General features: G+C 36.2%; 2 protein-coding genes across 3 annotated transcripts; one reads left to right on the forward strand and one right to left on the reverse strand.

Moving 5' to 3' along the window:
• Positions 1-10,893: 10,893 nt before the first annotated feature.
• LOC133868230 (protein FAR-RED IMPAIRED RESPONSE 1-like) lies at positions 10,894-12,858 on the reverse strand. Its single transcript, XM_062305050.1, has 4 exons — positions 12,270-12,858; positions 11,545-12,224; positions 11,247-11,333; positions 10,894-10,938 (listed from the first exon to the last, which is right to left on the reverse strand). Exons 1-4 carry the CDS (start codon positions 12,856-12,858, stop codon positions 10,894-10,896), a joined length of 1,401 nt encoding a protein of 466 aa, XP_062161034.1.
• A 1,326-nt stretch (positions 12,859-14,184) lies between these two features.
• Positions 14,185-21,546, forward strand: LOC133868316 (uncharacterized). Of its 2 annotated transcripts, XM_062305151.1 has the most exons (3): positions 14,185-14,518; positions 17,009-17,107; positions 19,356-21,546. In XM_062305151.1, the coding sequence occupies exon 3, from the start codon at positions 19,404-19,406 to the stop codon at positions 21,300-21,302; it is 1,899 nt and encodes a 632-aa protein (XP_062161135.1). In that variant the 5' UTR covers positions 14,185-14,518; positions 17,009-17,107; positions 19,356-19,403; the 3' UTR covers positions 21,303-21,546. The 2 variants fall into 2 exon arrangements, with proteins under 2 accessions (XP_062161135.1, XP_062161136.1); XM_062305152.1 differs by lacking the exon at positions 17,009-17,107.
• Positions 21,547-22,280: the final 734 nt, after the last annotated feature.

Here is a 22,280-nt window from a genome sequence, read left to right on the forward strand (position 1 = left end):
CCAGCTAACTGTTTGAGGGATGGTGGAGATGGTTGAAGCAATTCGTCAATCAATAGTAATTGCTGGTTGTTGAAGCGCCATTATGACATTGAGAGAATCACCCTCTAAGATAAAAGAGGATAACCCTAATGAAACTGTCAAACGAGCAGCCAGAAGAGCAGCAGTAGCATCACCATAAAGAGCAGAGCAAGGTGAGCTAATAATGGAAGTACACTTGATTATAGAACCAGTAGAATCTCTGCAGACTGCAGCTTGAGCAGAAAAAGTAGCTCTGATAGCAGTATCAAATACTATTCCTACACTATTATTTAATTGGAAGGCATATTAATTTGATCCACCCTCCCACCATTTTCAAAATTTTTCTTAATTAAGTGGATTTAGATTAGGTGCCGTAAAAACAAAATACAGTAAAATTTTGCACCGCATATAGAAGACAACATGAAAACTATATATATTATTAAAGTTTGATAATTTTCACCGTTCCAAAAGACGAGGCGATGGATGATATCATAACTTTATAGTAAATATAATCACCAAGAGTAATATATTGATAGAAAGAAAAGATGACGTTTTAATGTTTTGTGATTAAGAGTTGCGTGCATGAACATTGCATCATATTATATTTATATATATATATACCACTCACTCTGTTTATTAGTACTTTTTAAATGATATTTTTTTTAAAAAAAATAATAATTAATGCTACATAAAAATAAAAGTAATTTAAAATATTTAGTATTTTAAAGTGTTTATTAATATTTCTGTTTTAAAAATTGCGTGAGAATTTATATTTTCGGCCTATATATTGTTTTAGCATAAGGTTTAGAACCAAAGGCAAAAAAATATAACACGTTGAGACACCACTTAATTCAAAAAATTAGACTTTTAAATTTGAGTTTAACTATATTATATTAATTTATCACACTAGCTTGTAACATATTTTCAATGAAACTTTTATCTTTTTATGATCCTACGTGTATAGGCTAGGAGTCATCAATAAGATCGAATAAGATATGGGCAGCACATAATTTTCTTACTATTATCGGAGTAACGTATCAAAAACATATCTCTCGCTAATGCATGCAAAAGTCTAAGGTAGTTGATTTTCTAACTAATAAACCGTCACTCTCACTTTCAACTAATTTGAGACTTATATGGGCCTGTCATTTGCTTCGTTTAGCATCTATTGGTAGAGTCCTGTGCAAGAAGAAAATTGAACCAACAAGCTCTGGCGTCCCTTTGGCCTTATAATTTTACATATTAAAATATGTTTTCAAAAATAACAACTTGACAAACAATTAAGGGGTATGTTTTTTAAAACTGTGAGTTTAAAGATTAAACTATAATTTTAAAAGTAAAAATCATGATTTGAACAAACGTTTAACTGTATTTTTAAAAATTTTACGTTTTGAAACTGCAAAATCAAACCAACCCTCAATATCTCCTGACGAAATTGAATACAGCACAACAGTTTGTTACAATATATTTATAGAGTAATGTTACATATCATCCATTTGTCCCCTCAAAATTAATGTGGCTCTTAAAATCACTATTAGATCAAAATCTTATAATGATCTATCATAAATCCAATGATGATTTTAAGAGTTACATCAATTTTAAAGAATAAAAAGAGAATAAATGAATGATATGTAGTATTACTCTATTTTATATCGATCATAGCCCCCAAATAAAATAAAAATAAAAAAACCTTTGATTAAGGTCATATATTATATGTCAATCATGTTGATGTAAGCAATTTCCGAATTTGAGCCTGCGATTGGCATTACCCACCTCTCTCTCCCTAAATAACAATTGGATTCCAATCAATTACGTCAACTTGCCATAGGCAAGCATCTGACACCATAGTGCATGTGAGGGAGGGTATGTCCACGTGTCTCTTTCCTCACCCTATAATCTCATCATGATTCATACCTCATTACCTCATGGATGTAATTTATTAATATATATATACTTTTAATTTTTCTTTCAATTATTACATTGGCATTATGTTACGATTTTTGGATGTTATAGCGATCATGTATGTGAAATGTGCGATACTTTATATTAAAATATTTATTAAATAATTAAACTTATTACTTTTTATTAATTTAAAATTTTAAAATAATCAATAATTTAACATGGTATTAAAATAGTGATTATGAGTACAAATCTCGACTCTATAGTTTATCTTCTATTTCAATTAAAATATTCAATATGTTATATGGTGCCACACGTGAGAGAGAGTTTTAAGGAAGGATTACAATTTGTGTTCGCGTATCAAGTCGAGGTATAGGTATATGACTATATAAGTCAATCATAACTCGACTAATTTAATTAAATGGGTTAGACTCCTCAACCTAATCTTCTAATTTTATGTTGGGTTTGCATCAGATTCGTGGGTTGTTTAAAAAACCAATCTTAAATGTCACGTATTGGGTTGGGATCGAGACATAACTATAAGATTGTATAAGTCAAATATAACATGACCATTTTAATTAAACGTGTCAAACCCTTTAATTATAATTCGTTAATTTCGTGTTAAATTTAGGAATATGTATAAAAAAATTCACAATCATAATTTTAAGCTATATAGGATTGAGTAGGGTTTGCTTTTGGGTTGAGGTTGGGCCGACAAATGCGACCAACGAGATGTCTTAAACGACATGCATTCAATCGGCAAGCTTATAAACGACATGGTCTTGATCGAACGGCTCAAAAAATGACAACATCAATACCAGATCCAGCACACTCAAGTGGCTCAACGTATCGCGAGGTTACGGAGGAGAAACGATCGTTAACCCTAGGCCAATTCCGTTACAGTCTGAATTTTTATTTTCCACGAAATCCCAAAAAAAAAAAAAAAAAAATCGACAGTAAATTAATGAAAAAAAAATAAATGCACGATTTTTCACGATTAGCGCATATTTTGGATTTTCATGATTGATTTCTTGAAAAAACTCTTTTGGCTTCTCCGTGCATTGGAGCCCTTGCAATTTGTAGGTACGTATTTCAAACTGCATTTTGCAAATTTTTTTATTTTTTATTTTTTTTAATGATAATCTTATTTAGCACTGCATTAATTGTTGGAATTTTTGTCATTGTTGATGCAAAAAGTGAAAAATATTTTGTTGGGTCAGTAATTAATTTAGGGCGTTGATCCGAGGTAGGTCGGAGACTGGTCTTTGTTTTCTTGCGGGGTAGTGCATTAGTGAGCTGAGATTGAGTGTTGGTTAGATTGACTGAAATGGATAATGTAGTGTATAATATAGGATTCTAGGCATTAGGATGAGATCAAGGCATAACTGTGTTTTATGAGCTTTTGATTGACATACCAGCTATTAATCCTTTGTTTCTCTATTATTACTTTCCAGTGTTATTATTCATTGTTTTATTGTTTTGCTGCTGTGTTCAGTTGTTCCTTCTCTTCAAATTGATACGTCAATATCTTCATGTTTCTCTGGAATCTCAATTATCTTCATGTTTTTAAAATTATCTTCAATTATTTTTGGTTTTTATTCTTCAGGTTCTTCTTGTTGGCTGTTTCTCACAGTGAAGAGACTCTATCGTCAACACAAATGTGGAGGAATAAAAACCAGGAATTAGATCACAGATTGTCATAATCAAGCTCACCCAACTTAGCTGAATTTCCAAATGAGTGATGAGTGGAGCCCTGGCCTCGGGGCTTGGGGTGAAGATTAGGCAGGTTGAGCCTAGGGTAGGGTTTCATAGGTTAAGTTGAGTTCCACATGCTTATTTCATATGTGTTTTCTGTTTAGTGTTGAATTCAGTGATGTCCTCGCAGAAGTGTGTAGATGCTTCAGGGTAAAAAAAAGTATGATGTTAAACTCAGTACTCATGGTATGATCGGTTAAAAGTGTTCCATCCCAGATTGTAAGTGGAGGACATAGGGAGATGATACGGTGAAGTAGAGAGATGTGTGTATATCTTGGAGGGTATATGTCTTGAAACTAAATCAGAGAGGTAGCTTTCTATGGCAGTTCCTCTATAAACGTAGTTTTGTTCAAGGACAGTGTTTAAAGTTTCCCACCAACACCCTGTAAGAGAAGCAGAGGGTGAAGATTAGGCAGGTTGAGCCTAGGGTAGGGTTTCATAGCTCAACCTGAGTTCCACATGCTTATTTCATATATGTTTTCTGTTTAGTGTTGAATTCAGTGATGTCCTCGCAGAAGTGTGTAGATGCTTCAGGGTCAAAAATGTATGATGTTGAACTCAGTACTCATGGTATGATCGGTTAAAACTTAGAAGTGTTCTATCCCTGATTGTAAGTGGAGGACATATCTTGGAGGGTATATGTCTTCAAACTCTAAATCAAAGAGGTATTTTTTTATGGCAGTTCCTATATAAACATAGGTTTGTTCAAGGGTGGTGTTCAAATATAACCTGACATATTTAATTAAACGTGTCAAATCCTTTAATCATAATTCGTTAATCTAATGTTGGTTTTACAAATCTTCGTAAAAAATTAACAATCATAATTTTAAGCTGTATAGGATTGAGTAGGGTTGCTTTTGGGTTAAGGCCGGTTGGGCCGACAAATGCGACCAAGGAGATGTCTTAAACGACATGCATTCAATCGGCAAGCGTATAAACGACATGGTCTTGATCGAACGGCTCATAAAATGACAACATCATTTTATGATACAATAGGCCAGAGTTGGGGGTCCTCAACCACTAATAGGCCTATTGGCACTCTGTCTCTTAGCACTATAATGTATACAGCCATCTGAAAAATGTTGAGGGAAAATGGGTGAGTTTGACAACTCAGTAAGGAAAATACAACACCAAAGAAATAACACATGCATTAAAATCTTCATGCCTTAATCTTTAGACATGCATAATGACAGTCGATTCCAAACAACTTAATTAAAACAGAACTTATGAGTAAATAAATGAGGAACTTAAGTACTGGCATAAGAAATTTATTATTTTTATTTATTTTCTCTTAAAAACTGTAACTGTAGTTTATCCCTTTATAGACTCCACACCGTTATTTCTCGTGAGCGGAGCACGTTGGTTTTGTCCAAAATACCTATAAACTCAGCCTGTCGTCACAGGGGAGAGTCGCCGGTTTGGGGAACTTCCCTAAGTGAAGGCTAACCCCGGCCGGTAGCATATACCGTCTTTTGGTATGCTTGTCATGCTACCCTATATGGTACCGATCATAACTGTAGTAGTGCCTCATGGTTAAACATTTACTGCACATAAACGTTTTCTATAATACTGTAGGTTTTGCTATAACTGTACACTTTACTTTAAAACTGTAAGAGCCGTTTTCATAACTATAATCATGTGCAAATTTTAAACTTTAGATGTTCTTTTCATTTAAAACTGTATTCATGTATAAATCATAAACTTTGGAATACTCTATAATCATAACTTTGAAATGCTCTTATTCATAACTGTAAGTATGCATAATCCATAACTTTGAAGTGCTTTTGATCATAACTGTAATTATGCATAAATCATAACTTTAAAATGCTCTTAAACATAACTGTAATTTATGCACAAGGTTCTTGAATAATAACATATGAGTAATAAAAGCTTGACATTAAAATAATTAAAATCACGTAAGTAAATGCTTCGTAAAATTTTCCAACACTTTCTTAAAAGATTTGTAATAAAATCTTGTTGGGGGGTTTTTAGGTGTTGTATCCCCTTACCTGGATGATTCTCGGTGAGATCTTAGTTACCTCTACCTAAATTAAATCATAAAAGTATATTTAGAGAATGTTTGAAAAATAATAAAAATTAATTCTATAAGTTTCAGAAACTAAACAATTTTAACATCAAACATAATCATATTTAATAGTAATTTAATTGTTTTTAAGAGAACAACATCATCCATTCCCTTCAAGTGACATCTGGCCACTCAAGTATCTCTACAATTAGTCACTCAAGAATACAAACACTTACAGAGAATAGGAAAAATATCCAATCAGCCGTCCCAAAACCCCCAAAATCTCTAAAAGAAAAAATCCATTAATCAACAATTTCACCTACTAGAAACCTTATACCCATAAACAGAAAATATTTCAAAAAAAATCAGGCTTTCACCGAAAACAGGGGAACTAAAATCAAGCTCCCAAAATTCCACCTAAATCTGAACCAAACTAAAAATCGGGGAAGAGTTTTCATAGGTGTATACCCATCTGAACAAAATACAATTCTGCCCAAAAAACCCATTCGCTCTACCCACAATTCCTGCTCTAAATCCTTACCTATAAAGAACTAGGATTTTCACTTACCTATAAAGAAAATAAGTGTTCTACAATATAGGTATGAAAAAAAAAATCGCCGGAAAAGACCATTTACGGCGTCGCCGGCGCTAGCCGTGACCCACCGACGTCGGCGACCTTCCTAGCGGTGGCAGATTCGCCGGAAATCTCCCCTCCCTTCCCCTTCTCTCTTCCTTCTCCTATTTTCTCTCTTACGTTCTCTCATCTCCCTCTTCTCTGACTCTTTTGTTTTTCTCTCAGAAAAAGTAAAACAAAAAGAGGGAGAACGAAAGAAGTGGAAGGAAAGAAGATAGGAAGTAATTAAATAAACAAATTAAAAGAAAAGAGAGGAGTAGATATAAGACAAATCAAATTCTAACTTACAACAGCAGGTGTGTGTCTGTGGTGTTTCATACCAGAAAAATTTTTATCAGTAGAAACGATTAAGATTAAAAGGGTATAATAAATTCAAGAAGACAGAGGAAAAATACCTGCTGCTGATTTACTAAGGACAAGGGTCAACTAACTTCTGGATTATTAAGTGGAGAGGTGAAGAAGAAGAAGAATCACAGTGTTTTTAACTCAGGAAAAAAAAAAATAGACATGGCTGCAAAGACTTCACGTAACTGCCAGGCATAAAAAAAAAACTACTGTAACGTGAATGAGAAAAAGACTCTCCAATTACTTGTGGACCACGCACAAAAGACGTCCAACTACAATCCTCTTGCCAAAAGTAACAGAGCCCACACGTCTCTCTGCTCAGTATTTTCATCTCTTTTTTTTTAAAAAAAAAAAAAAAAGACGTATAAGAGTATTCCTAGTAGTTTCACCAAATTTTACTTACCAAAGTAGTTAAAAATCACTTTTCTCTATTTTAGTGAGCCATTTTTTAAAAATTTTCCTAGCAACCTCACTATTTTAACTATTCACTATCATTATTTCATTTAAATAATATTTTTTCAAATTTCTTTATTCTTTTTCTATTTAATCTTTTTATATAACAAGCTATCATACACCTTTATCTTGAGATTAGATCATTGCTAAGAAATTCACAGAAGTTTTCATTTTCTTCTCAACCAAATTCAAGAAAGAAATAAACAAAAATGAAAAAAAGGAATAAAGATAAATAAAAGTTTTTTTTTTTTTTTTATGAAAAGAACCACAAAGTTTATGTAGGGACAAAGAAACATTCATGTCCATGAAATAAGGATATCATCGTGTGAGAAAGATGGGAGATGGGAGAAGAAAATGATAGAAAAAAAGAAAAAAGTGTGCTGATCATGTGAGAGAGAAATGAGAAATAAAATTGGTGAGGGGGTTGGTGAGTGAATATTACTCATCGGAATTGGTGAGTAATTTCACTCATCAAAACTTTTTAGTTAAAGTGGTGAGGCTGCTGTGAGTGATTTTTTTTTCGTATTTTTATCAAATTGGCTCACCAAAATAACTAAAAAGCTATTTTAGTGAGGCTATTTAGGAATGCTCTAAGTGGCTTAACACTCTTATTCATTGAAGACAAAAATCAAGAATACGGTGACACCTTTGATCCACGTCCAGTGTCTTCTAGATGTGTCTCCGCACTTTTTTTTATTTTTTTAAGGGGTTCTAACTAAGCCACGTTGCACTTCTAGAATTCACTAATATATGTGTGTATATATATATGTATTATTTTATTTTTTTAAAAGAAGCCCCCCACCCCTTTCTCCTAACACATCCTACTAACCTCCTCCTTCTAGATTATTTTTTTTTTCTCTCTCTTTAATACTTATAGCATCTTATTTATTTAATCATAAAAAATATTTATAGACTTAATCCATTTTAATTATAAAAATGAGAATAATAATATTCTTAAAATATTCTAAATATTTTTATGGGGTGTTATACTTTCTCTTTCTTTTCCCTCTTTTTCTAGACCTCTCACGCACTCTTTCCATTTTTCCTCTTCTTTTCCTTTTCTTTCTTTTTCTTTCTTCTTTCTCTTTTCTTCTGGATCCGAATCCTCTCCAGTTCTAATGAATTGGAGAGGTGCCGGTTTGTGGCCAGGATCACTTTAAAGAGATCCAAGGCCACAAATAAGCCGCGTGGCTAAAAAAAAATAAAAATAAAAATCCACATGCAAAAAAGAACACTCTCCGGGCGACGACGCCATCCTCTGTCGTCTCTAGGCCACATGACTCGCACTGCGTTCCTTCGGCGGAACTCCATCTAGACGAGGCCCAAAGCCAAATCGTGCGGCGCAAGAGCTTATTGGCGGATGAGATCTTCCCGCGTGGTGCGTCACCGAGGCCCAAAGCCAGATCTCGGATCAACTTGTTATGAGCCTAATTCATAACACCCAGGCGCATAACAAAAATCCTCGGGATTGCTCTGAAAACCCCATTTGTAGAGGTCAAAGGAAGGCTTCCCCCAGTCGGAGAGCAAATCTCGCGCCCGCCTAACCTTTTCCGGGGCGAGGAAACCTAAATCGAAGGGAGCCAGAAGGTGAAGAACGAAGTTGAGCGAGAGGCGACAAAGTCGCAAGCGTTCAATGAGGGACGAGATGGAATTGCAGAGATCCAAGAGCTTGAGAGTGCTGTCCAAATAGTCGGCAAGCGAGTCATCGGAATCGGTTGACAGGTGGAGATTGGAAACATGTGTTCGTGCCTCGGTGTGTGCAAAGGAGAGGAAGTCGTAGGCCAGGGACGCTCTGTCGTGAATGGGAGCGCTCTGTGGCGGCGCCTCCGAACTCGTCTCCAGCGTTAGGTCCTTCGAGTCCAGCGACACCACCAACCTCCGGCTCAACCGGGTACTCAACGAGTCGGGCCACGCAGGCCGGGCCAAGGGAAAACAGATCGGCATCATCGGGCTTATCTCGCTGGCATGGAGAGCGGGATCATGGCCCTTAGGGATAGCCTCCATGTCAGCCAGTGATAATCTTCCGTAAATGGAGAGGATTGTTCATTTTCTTTTTCTTTTTTTTTTCTTTAGCCACGTGGCTTATTTGTGGGATCCGGATCCTCTCCAGTTCTGAAGAACTAGAGAAGAGCCGGTTGATGGCTTGGATCTCTTTAAAGAGATCCAAGGCCATCAACCTGCCACGTCCTCAAGAAAAGAAAAAATCAAAATTAAACCATCCTCATTCCAGCCTGTCGCTATCACCCACCCAAAACATCTGCCAAAAAAACCCAAATACACTAAAAAATCCTCACCTCTCTCCAGACCACCATCTCCCTGAAACCCATCTTCCTCAGCTCTCTCTAGTAGACCCACGAACGCCGGGAGGTTCAGGAACCGAGTGGGAATCACGAAACGCCTGCGTTCCTGGCCATGTACACCGCGAGATAACCCGGCAAGGTGCGCCGGTTCGTACTGGAATCGGAGGAGCAAGATGGGTTGGTCCGGAACCGGAGGCTCATGTGCGAGACGAAGTAGTGGCGGTCGATGTGCGACGTGGTGGCTAGACAGATCACGACGCCGGCGACGAAAAACCACTAGAAATGAGAGGATTTGGACCATTTTTGACAGACCCGTGTGCTTCTCTACGGTTTCTTCTGTGTCTCCGATCCTACTGCTAGTCCGACGAATTAGGTAATTTTTTTTTTTATTATTATTTTTTTTTCCTTTATAAGTAGTCAACAGAGGACTTCCAGCTTTGATTTTGGCCTCCCATACATTGGGTAAGTTCAAAATCCAGAATTCAGAATTTTTAATATCCAAATTTCAAAATTTGAAATTCCTCTGTTTCTTCTCTCTTTACAGATCTATTTGAATTCCATCAACCGGCTTTTATCATTTACAGAACAACCAAATACAGGAATTATAAATCGAGGGGGAAAATAAGCACGTATAATTAACCATCAATATTTCATACATTTACCTATGTCCCAATGCCTAAATCCAATACTACACCCAACAAGGTCCCTAAAACTTTGAGTTTAGCCTGTCCACATCAATTTGCTCACCATGCATCCAAACTAGCTATGAGGATAATGTTATACATTCCTCTTCTTTTAAAATTCCATTTCTTTTAATCTTTATTGGCAACCAAATGGAAAGTCAGAGATTTTCCCAGTTACAATGATGCTTCAGTAATGGGGTGAAGACCAATTCACATCGGCTTGCAATTGAATTTATGGCAATTTCTTGCATAATAATTTTAGAATATCTACACTTGTGATGATCGTGACTAGGTGTGGAGCAATACTAGGATGTACATTAGTTAAAGCCATTTGTTTACAATGTAAATGATGCTTTAAACTATTTCTTGATGGCATTTTTTTTGTTTATCTTAAAATTTGAATGGTGTGTTTGTTGGAGGTAAAAAGGGAGATGTTATTGGTTGATAATTGCCTCATGAAGCATTATGTTATTTACTTTAACTTTCACTTTCAATGCGGATATCACATGGTTTTGTCTTCCAACTAATCAGCAAAGGTGGCCTCCTTGGAATCATAATAAAAATAAGATCCACCTAAAAGAATTTTCTTCTTAAATAATTTGAGAAAGCTTTGTACCATCCCGTTAGAGCAAAACATCTACCCAAAACAATTCAAGGGAAGAAACCAACCACATACACATATATCCAAAAATTCTTAAGAAATAAACCATCTTAACATAACAAATTGGTACAATATTCACCATCATCAAATAAAATCAACAACACATAACCACCAAACTCCTAGACCTTCCACCATGTTCCTTCATTCATGAGACCACTGAGATCCTGCAAGAATTTAAAATACAAATTCAAAATATAGTATTCATGATTCAGTTTCTTTTTTAGTTGCATTCTTCTTAGTCAGAAAATAATATACCTTCATTTTTGAACTTATTTAGTTGTTTCCTCTTGTATAAAGCTTGGATTAGAGAAACTCTGAAATACAAGTATCTAGAAAGAAAATATTTTTTTTAAAAATATATATATAAAGAAAATAAGACATAATTGAATTTATGATAAGTTCAGCAATAGATTAACTAAATAAGTCAACTATGTAACTTTGTAATTAAAACATGTATCTATGAATATATTACCTTAGATGTTTGGATAAAGTTAGGAACATGAGCATATGTGATATCATCATTACTCTTTTGTGCCATGCAACCATGTGCTTCTGTACCCTGTAAAAATCTTATGCATTTAGTAAGATAATAAAGTTGAACATGGGAAGTCAATAAGAATAATTTAGTAGACTACCTTTGACACTTTGATTTCTTTTGTTTGATTATTTGATATGCCTTCTTTTGGTTTCTTCACATTTTTCATCCATGATTTGGGTCGACGTTTCTTTTTACGATAAGTCTCTTTTTTCTTTATTCATTTTGGTCCTACCGTGACTGAAACATATGATTCATCTTCTTTGTCCACAATATTAGCTGAAAGCCTAATATTATCTTCTTTTCCATTACCTTGGCAATTCTTTGCATCACAAAGTCTTTTCTTCAAATCTCCAACAATTGTGTTTCGAATATTAAAGCCTTCTTCAGTTTCACATGCCTCATTCACCAATTGAATATATTTAGGACACAAAGCTCGATACCTATCTGCATATTCTAATAGAATATTTGACTCAATGTCCTTCTTTATGAAATGTTTTGCATTCTCATCTTTTGCGTCTCTTTTCCATCTCTTTGTAATATATCTGTCAGGAATCAACTTGATATCCAATACATCAAGAATTTTTAGAGCATGTCGACACAAAATGTCAAATGTCTCAAACTTTCTACAACTGCAAGACAAAGTTTGATCTAATGGATTCCACATAATTTTGTATTCTCCATGTCCATTGAAAACTCCAACAACATATGTGTGTGTTGCTTGACTTGCATTGTGGTCGATAATGGAGAGTGGCGGTACCTCTTCAACTTCATTTTGAAATAACTCAAACACCTTAGGCGTGTACAATTTTGTTACTTGATTCAAAATAGGTGAGCTCTTGAGAATCAATCTTGGTAATTTTTGTCTAGAGTTGTATTCTGCTTCTAACTCTTTATCACGTTTTTGATTGACAACTCTTTCAAAATGAGTGAAAAATTATAGTATATTGAGATCAGTACGCAAGCAATCCTTCAAGTCACAATTGAATCTCTCAATTAGTTGTGTAGTCCTCATTCCTGCCATGAAGGTCATCTTTACATATGCTTGGGCCCATTTCTCCTTTAATTTAAATATATCCAGTAGCCATTTATTATCACGAGCATCGTATTTTTCCAACATGATATTCCAAGTAGATAGAAAGTCATTTTCATCATTATACTCATAGACATATGCTAAAAAGTCTTTATTAAATCGGGACCCACCTTTAAGTAAATAGCCCAAGTGCCTATTAGCATTCTGCCACATGTGCCAACTACACAACGCATGATACGTTTCAGGCATTACTTCCTTGATAGCAGCTAACATTGCTGCATCTTGATCAGTGAAAATAGTAATTGGCTTATTTCCAGACATTGTTTCTAGAAAGGTCTCAAATAACCATACAAAAGACTCAATTGTTTCATCAAATAATAAAGTAGCTCCAAATACAACAGTCTCTCTATGTTGATTGAGTCCCAAAAATACACCAAGTGGCCTTGCATCTCTATTTGTGCTATACGTTGTATCAAATGTTATTGCATCACCAAAGTGGCCATAGTCAATAATCATTCTTGCACCAGCCCAGAAAATATTAGTAATCAACTCCTCAACATCCAGTTGAAAAGCATAATAATATGAAGGATTTTCTTTAAGTTGACCCCTGAAATATCTTTCCAAACTTCAAGGCTTTTTGTCGCTTATTGCGTAGATAGTTCTTATGATCTTGCTTGGTAAAACCAAGGTTATCACCTCCACCAACTTGCTTACTCATAAGCTGATAATAATCCTTTAGTCTTAAACCTGATTCATATGCCAAATCAATCTCAGCAGCTTGAGTTATAGACATTTTCCGTTGTGATGGCATCATGTTCACAGTTGTTGAGAGATGGAGATTATGATTATGCTCAGCAATGAAGTCAGTCACTATGTATTTGCCACTATCTCGATTATATACAATACCTAAACGTGCATCGCATCCACATCTTGTTTCCGTTCGAGGTTTTCTTATTTTAGTATCTCGCTTGTCTATGCTCCGAATTCCCTCCCCCTCGCACACAAATCTCCTTGAAGTAACAATTCCGGTCTTTTTACATTTTTTCACATACTCTTTTCTGATACTAAAACCTGCCCTTCTCCCATACTCATTATAAAAATTATATGCAATCTCATCTGATTCAAACTCCATGCCTTTTGATGGTGTAAGTTCCATAAGCATATTTGGGGACACAAAATCTTTCATTGAGACATCCATATATTGTTATCCCTAAAAGAAATTACATTACCAACCAAAAACATTAATTCAAATTATTGTTCTTAAATAATAATATTCAGTGATATTTATTTAAACAATATCTTTCATCAAATTTCAACCAGTGATGTGCTACAGCCCACTGAAAGCCAAAATTTAGCCTTATAAATAAAAAAAATCTTATTATAAGATCAAAACTACAAAAACCAAGCCTTAAAATATGAAACATCATATAATAACCATACCTTGAATCTTGATGAGGAGTTGATAACTGTAGGAAGAGGAACTGAGTTACTAAAAAAAATCAGGAAGACAACATATTTTGCATTTCTCTTTTCTCTGTCTTTCTCTTCTCCTTTGTAAAGAGTCTGTATTTTCTCTTCTTCTTTGCAAAAGAGGACATTCACGTTGAGTTGTTTCACACGTTGCCGCCTATTTTTTTTTGGGAAAAGAAAGCTTCAGTCCACAGGCGCGCCAAATCACGTTTTTAGAAAAGAGGAACTAGTGAGACAGTGACAAGACAGGTGCTTTTTCTCAAGTTATTTTTCCTGTCATTTTAAGTTATTTTTTTCTTGACAACGTGGCCAGTTGATGGCCTTGGATCTCTTTTTAAAGAGATCCAAGGCCATCAACCGGCGAGGATCCTATTCCTTATTTGTGGCCTTAGATCTCTTTAAAGAGATCCTGGCCATAAACGGGCTCCTCTCCAGTTCTAATGAACTGGAGAGGATCTGGATCCTTCTTCCTTCCCCTCAAGCAACCCGCACGCCCGACACCCCCTTCTCCTTCTTCTTCTCGTCTCCCTTCTTCCCGCTCCTTTCTCCCTTTCTCTTCTATCACACACGCACGCACGTTGTGATCGTGAGGGAGAGATCCGACCGTGTGATCGAACCCGAGCGACTGAGAGGGAGCTGATTTCCGGCGGGCTAAGCTAGTTTTTCCGGTGATTTTCATGGGTTCCGGCCATGGGAGTTTTGTAAGGTAAATCCCTTGCTTTTTCTTGTGAATTTCATTATACCCATTGATCGTAGACCTAGAAAATTATATGGGCTGAAATGGGGTTTAAGCTATGGGAATCAGGAGAGGTAAAAATCACATTTCCTTAACTTTTAGATTTGGATTTTGAAAATGGGTGTTCCAAATTGTTTTTAAGGTTCCTTGAATTTGTTCTAATACCGAATGGGTTCTTAGGGTTTGATTTTTATCCAGGTTTTTGGAGATAACCGAAATGGGTATGGGTTTTTCTAAGATTGTACGGGTCTTGATTTTGTTGGTTTTGGAATGGGTAAATTTAGTGTTGGTGTTAATTGAGATTGGAACTAAGCATTGTGATTTTTGATTGTATTAGTTTATAGTTAATACTCTATTATTGATTGTTGAATGTTTGGTTGGGTTAGGTTCGGTTTTGGAAAGAAATTTAGTAGATGATTGTTGGAATTTTGGTGGTAGATTTGAGAGTTGTTTTGACTATGATTTTTGGGTCTATTTTGTTGAAGGATTTTCGGTTTTGTGAGGCTTGATTGTGTTCAATGTTCTAAAATGGATTGTGGGATTTTGATTAAGTTTCCATTGTGTTGTTTTAATGATATTGGAGTTGGTTTTAGGCTTTTGATGCTTACCGATTGTGGGAAGATGTGATTTTTAGAGGTGACATTGATAGGTCCCGACTGGGGGCTTTGATGTGGATTTTTGTCTTGATGATTATTGAAATTATGATGGGTGTTTCAATGGAATGCAAATCTGATTTAGATTGGTATTTTAATAATAAATGGTAAATGATTAGTTTGTTAAGGATAGAAGTTGATGTTTATGGTTGATTGGTTGGCATTTTGGTATTGATTTGGTGAACCTTGATGGCTATGGCCGTGTGAAGGTTTAGAGGGTTTTGACGGCTTTTGTTGGTTGGTTTGCATTCTTTATGTTGATTTTAGTAGCTTTTGTTGGCTATGGATGATTGGTTATTAATGGTGGAATTCTAATGTGTTGTGTTGATCAATCTAATGTGGAGATTTTTGGTGACTCGGTAGTTGGCCGATTGGATGTTTGGATTACATTTTGGGAGACTTTTGTTTAGTAGAGGGTTATATACATATGAAATGGTATTGGGTTGTGAATTTATGATTATGTGAAAAAGGGTGATATGGGGTTATATATATATAGTGGCTGAATGGTTTCTCGATGTGGGAAGCTATTGAGAGTCGGTGTATAATGTGAAGTTAGTGTGTGTGATCCTTTGGTGTAAGTAGCAAGGGTGGTTGAAATAAGGAATGAAATGTTATGTAGGTATGGTTATGTGGTTTTGTGTGCTAATGGATGTATTTGGTTATGTTTATGAGCTTTGGATGGTTTGGATTTTAGGTAAGGCATGAGAAGAGGTGAATTTATGATTATGTGAAAAAGGGTGATATGGGGTTATATATATATAGTGGCTGAAAGGTTTCTCGATGTGGGAAGCTATTGAGAGTCGGTGTATAATTTGAAGTTAGTGTGTGTGATCCTTTGGTGTAAGTAGCAAGCAAGGGCGGTCCTACATGGAGGCTAGGGGGGGCCCTGGCCCCCCCAAGTCCCAAAATTTTCCCCTAAAAAAATTTTTTTTTCCAAAAAAAAAAAAAAAAATTTAAAATTTTACCCCTTAATTTTTTAATTTTTTTAATTTTGCCCCTTTTATTTTTTTTTCTTTTCAATTTGGCCCCTCCATTTTTAAAAGCCTAGGTCCGCCACTGGTAGCAAGGGTGGTTGAAATAAGGAATGAAATGTTATGTAGGTATGGTTATGTGGTTTTGTGTGCTAATGGATGTATTTGGTTATGTTTATGAGCTTTGGATGGTTTGGATTTTAGGTAAGGCATGAGAAGAATTAATGTGTAAGGACTCTAAGACAATATGATAAACAGGTAAGTGTTGAGTGTGGGTTCTATGAGCCGATTGATAGGACATATACTTAACTAGAAATAAATTAAGGGAATGAGTAAATAGTGTAGGTGAAAGGGGTATAATAATAAATGAAATACATACGGATTATATAGCATTGGAGCCATAGCTTATATATAAGGAACCACTAAGCCAATCTTTATGCGTATTCAGATTAGGTTTAGTTGAGTGAGCATTTTATATGTATATATATACACACACACACACACCCACACCCACACACGTATATACATGTATGTAAGTTAGATATGTATTACTAACTTGATAAATAAATAATAAGTTATAAAGGGGGGGTGGGGGGGTGGGTTAGTAATGATAATGTAATGCAACAATAACTGATAAGCTAATAAAATAGTTGATACATCTTTGTGTTAGTAAATAAAATAAAAGGAACCTAAACCTATGTGTTAATTTAATAATAGTTTAGGGTACTTAACTAGACTTAGACACGGGTAACGCAACGTAACGTATGAGCACGCGGGTAGTCTAAACGTCATAGAATGAGTTCCATAGCATAGTCTAATGTTATAAGTATTTGCAGGCTCGTTTCATGATTGGAGACTCCAATTGGTTCTTCAATGTTGTGTCCGGGTGACTAGAATTCAAGTGGATGTTCAAGTCGTGAGTCCAATGCAGCAAGGTGAAATTTTATTCACTGAGAAACTGTTATTTTTATATATTATAGAATTGCAAAATATATACGTTTTATAAATATGAACCAACTGTATGTTGAATATATCTGTTTTGTTTGGTTTGAGTACTTTAGAGTATGTTCAAATACTCCAAGGATAGTTTCACAATATAGTACAGTGCATTGCATGTTTTGGATGAAATATTAAATGTTTAGAAAAGTATGATTTATCAGCATGATACAGTAAGACAGTATTTACTAGTCAAGCAAAGAGCATGTAGCATAGAGCATAAAGCATGCAGTAACCAGCAGTACCCCATCAGTAGCCCAGTAACAGCTCAGTTTAGCAGTTTAACAGCAGTACAGTAGCATGCATAGCATATATAGCATGATTTAAATTGTGTGATGATTTCATGATATAGAATATTGTAGTTTCTATGCTAGACGTATTGGTATGCCTAAGAGTTTTAATGGCAAAAGAGCTTATGTATATTGCTATCGTTTAGTTGCATGATTTTAGAACATTAAGCTTGGAGGTACAAGAGTATTGTCATTGTTCAGTATGAGTAATATAGTGTCCTGGGAGTAGGTAGATGGATTGTCATGGTACATCAGTAAGAAGTGCTTGGATGTCAGAGTTTTACTCTAGTAACCTCATGAACACTATGTGCATTGACATGAAGTTGTAATGCCCTAGGATTTAGTGTTAACTATATTCGGAAAATAATAGTAAGCTGGTACTAAAGAGCGAGATGACATGTTTTAAGCTTGGTGTACTTGGTTGTGACGCTATTGGTTGCGATATCAGTGTGACTTGGGAGTAAGTAGATGGATTGTCGTGGTACATCAGTAAGAAGTTGGATATCAGAGTTTTACTCTAGTAACCGCATGGACAACTATGTGCCATAGACATGAAGTTGTAATGCTCTGAGGCATGGTGATATCACAGTTAGTGACGTTAGATCTCTATGCATTTGAGCTACCAACATAAAAGTATTATTGTAGGTGAGTTTATACGTGGTTGCGTCCAAGCCATTGGAACTTTTACGTATGAGTCCAACTACATAGTATGTTTAAATGTTTTCTGATAGCCGGTGTTCGCTATATCAGCTACGGGAGTTTTCAAACAAAAGTTAATAAATTGGTAATTGTTATAGTGTACGCGAGACTAAAAAGGAAAAAGTTGGGTCTTTGCGAAAACTCAGTTAGTTTAATATCACTGAGGTCTCGGTATTATCTACTGAGGCGGTGAACTCATCATTTCACCTATACGGATGTGGCAAACCTCCACAACCGTACAGATGATGTTCCTTTGGCTGCAGGTACTTCGATCATAGTTAATGTTGTCGTAGAAGTGTACTTGAAATATTATGACTGAAGCTTGCCGCGACGGTTGTAATTATCGGACCACGGGTGTCCACTGTTTTATAGGTTTGGATTTATGGCTCGTGTCGCCTGTGACACTTTGTATTGTTGAGCCATTTCTGTTATGTATTTATATTGGGGAAAAACTTAAATAAATAGATGTTAAATGGCTCTTGTTGTTATTAATTTATGATAGATGTTTAAGATGTTATTTCCGCTATTAGGTTTATGTTTTTCCGCTGCATAGTTAAATAGATGTAACTTTGATTATCAGGTACATATTATGGGGTATGTACCATATGTTGGCTTTGCGACACATCGTCATGCCACTGTGAGGATCCATTTGTATTTTAAGAGATTAATGATTAAGCAAATGATTTGTATAAAAAAAAAAAAAAATGGGTCGTCACAATTAATGTTATGTCCTTTCTCCTTGGGTTGTGTAGTTAATGAATTGGTCAATTACCAAGACCTATGACCGTAGCTATGCATAGTTCATAACTTCTTTTTTCAAGTCACAGTAGGTCCTTCATGGAGTAATAGTGTAGCCTAACAAAAGAAGAAAAAGGAGGAGTAATTGGTCTTTTTGCTGCATAAATAATGTATCCATTTATCATATTGTGGACATAAGTTCTTACAACAATAAAATAGAGCACATATGAAAATGGGATGTGTTATTTTTACATCAAGTCTACACCAAGACACATTGGATGTGGGACCCACACATGCATGGGTCCCACACCCTATGTGTCTTGGTGTAGAGTTGATGTAGACATTATTACCCTTAGAGTTATATGGTTTCTGCTAGCAAACCAGAGTATTAGAAATTTTATATCATTGACCAAGTAATTATCCAAATTAATCATATTATTGTTTGTTCTGTTGTTTGCAGGTAAAAGAATTCTAAGACCAGTGTAGAACTGTAATTTTGTTTTTGAACATGGACCAAAAGAGTCAAAGGACCAGTTCTTTATCTCCTGCAGACCTTCCCATGAAGCGGAAACGTGGTCGTCCACGTAAGGATGAAAATCTGGTGCTGGGGAAGAAGATCCCTGTGACGCCTGGATCTGACAGCATGAGGAAAAACAAAGAAAGTGCAGGTACAAGTGATGATGTAAATCATGACATGGTGGGTCAGGTGGTAACCGGTGTCATTGAAGGTTCATTTGATGCTGGGTATCTTCTTAATGTTAAGGTAGGCGACACCAATACTCAAATGAGGGGTGTTGTATTTCTTCCGGGGCTGTTCACTCCAATTACTGCAGCAAATGATGTGGCTCCACATGCTAAGATGCACACCAGAAAAGAGATTCCAATCCCAGTTCTCAACCCACAAACTCAGGTCCATAATTCTGTTCCCCTATCAGGACAAAGTGGCAGGCGACCTAATGAGCATAAAATCCATGCACCTAAACTTTCGGATCAACTTATATCCTCTGGGATACAGACTGCAATGCCAAATCCACTTGAGAACCAATCTGCCTCTGTTTTGGTCCCTCCAGCTGCTAACTTGCCAAAGAATGATGCAAGTCTTTCCTTGGGAGAAAATGAAGCGCCACGGCAAACTTTGGAGCCTGGACTTGAGACCCAATCTGCTTCTATTATGTCACTGCCAGATCATGATAAGGTTGTCGAACGAGATGAGTTGTTGCAGGAATGTGAAGCTTCCATGCTGATTAAAGGGCATGATCTTGATGCAGAGGCAGCTAAAGAATCGAAGGCAGAACCAGCATCTGACTCATTAGTTGTTGATGCAGTGCCAGGCATTGAGATTTTTACTAAAGAGCCTCAAGTTCAACATCAGGCTGCAAGTCTCAACCTTAACCCGAATGAATTGGTTCATGATGAAGCAAAGAACCCAAATCTTGAACTCAACCAAACCCCTGTATTTGCTGAACCCAAACCCATGGAAACTGTGATGGAAGATCAGGCTTCTCCAAAGGAAGATATAGCACAAGCTTCACTGTTGGAGCTTCATCTTTTAAATAGAACACCTGCAAGTGATCCTGCTGACACTACTGAGTTGGGCTTACATTCTACACTACAGACCAGCCAACTGGCAATGATGAACACTGCGATGGAAGATCAGGCTTCTCCAAAGGAAAGTATAGCACAAGCTTCCCTGTTGGAGCTTCATCTTTTAAATGGAACGCCTGCAAGTGAAACTACTGACACTACTGAGTTGGGCTCACACTCAACACCACAGACCAGCCAACTGGCAATGATGGACACTGTGATGGAAGATCAGGCTTCTCCAAAGGAAGATATAGCACAAGCTTCATTGTTGGAGCTTCATCTTTTAAATGGAACGCCTGCAAGGGATCCTGCTGACACTACTGAGTTGGGCTCACACTCTACACTACAGACCAGCCAACTGGCAATGATGAACACTGTGATGGAAGATCAGGCTTCTCCAAAGGAAGATATAGCACAAGCTTCATTGTTGGAGCTTCATCTTTTAAATGGAACGCCTGCAAGGGATCCTGCTGACACTACTGAGTTGGGCTTACACTCTACACCACAAACCAGCCAACTGGCAATGATGGACACTATGATGGAAGATCTAGCTTTTCCAAAGGAAGATATAGCACAAGCTTCACTGTTGGAGCTTCATCTTTTACATGGAACACCTGCAAGTGATCCTGCTGACACTACCGAGTTGGGCTCACACTCTACACCAGAGACCAGCCAACTGGCAATAAAGTCTGATGGAGAAGTTATTCCATCAGAGACCAAGCTTGTTTCAGAGATGATTGAGCCCCAGATCTCTGTTTCTGGAGCCACGAGTGATATGGAATATAATGTCAAAGATGCCATTCCATACTCTACACAATCTTAGAGCCTTACTGTAGGATCTGAGAGTTGTTCGTGGAAATTTAACATAGGAAAGACATGATGGTAGATTCAAGGCTTGAGAATAAATAGGTAGTAGTAGTCCCTGGTTAAGAGTATTAAGTTACACATAAGATTAGTCTCTTGTATCTGACGGCCCTTCGATGGTTTTGTTTTGTTATTCTACTTGTGCACTGTTACTTTTGACCTCTTCCAAATTACTTATAAAAAAAAAAAAAATTGATGTCGAATTTTTCTTGGTGTTGCTTTTCCCATGATGATTGGGAAGGATTGTGCTTAATCTTAGTAGTATTCCAGTTTCTTGTCTGTTTTCAAGCCCACAATCTGAGCAGAGGATTGTAGTGAGCTAGGAGAGACCCTTGATGGGCCCCGCTGCCCGAGCACGGGCTCTCCTACGATCCTATCTGGTTGCAAGGGGTAAGGAGAATTGTTGGGAGCCGTAATTGTAGGGAATCCCGATCCATTACATTTTGGATTAACAGTAGTATAAAATCGTGTAGATCAGGTCAACTATATCTTCACTTTTCACTTTCTTTTACAAACAGTCTCGTAATTGTGAAATCAAAAGATTAAACCGATTAAACCAATTGATTCTTTTCTTTTATATATAAATTATGAACATTGGAAATTACCATAACCTATAAAAGGTTGGCTGTGAAAATGGACTTTCAGGAACTGAATGGCCCATGCCCAACTACATATGAATCAAGCCGAAAAGCCTTGCACAAATCTTTTCTCGCGTCACTTTTAAGTTTTAAATGACGAGGTTTTATTGGTGAAGTCTAATAGTTATACATGCCCAAGTAATATTGGCGTAAATGAACAGAGCTGTTAATGAATATTACATAAGTTAAACACATATGAATTGGTTTGAACGGTGAAAAAAAAAAAAAAAAAAAACTTGATTCGATTCAATTTGAGCTCTCGAACAATATTTGTATAAACCCACTTCGACTTGTTTAAA

The sequence above is a fragment of the Alnus glutinosa genome, chromosome 5, assembly GCF_958979055.1.
Source record: "Alnus glutinosa chromosome 5, dhAlnGlut1.1, whole genome shotgun sequence".
Lineage (NCBI taxonomy): Eukaryota > Viridiplantae > Streptophyta > Magnoliopsida > Fagales > Betulaceae > Alnus > Alnus glutinosa.

Excerpts from the sequence above, each read along its gene's own strand:
- LOC133868316 (XM_062305151.1), top strand. The coding sequence starts at position 19,404 with ATGGACCAAAAGAGTCAAAGGACCAGTTCTTTATCTCCTGCAGACCTT.
- LOC133868230 (XM_062305050.1), bottom strand. The coding sequence starts at position 12,858 with ATGATTATTGACTATGGCCACTTTGGTGATGCAATAACATTTGATACA. Across the intron at positions 12,225-12,269 it reads TGACTTGAAGGATTGCTTGC|TTGTCAATCAAAAACGTGAT; the intron begins GTACTGATCTCA and ends ATTTTGAAAGAG. Across the intron at positions 10,939-11,246 it reads ACTTTATCCAAACATCTAAG|GATCTCAGTGGTCTCATGAA; the intron begins GTAATATATTCA and ends AAATTCTTGCAG.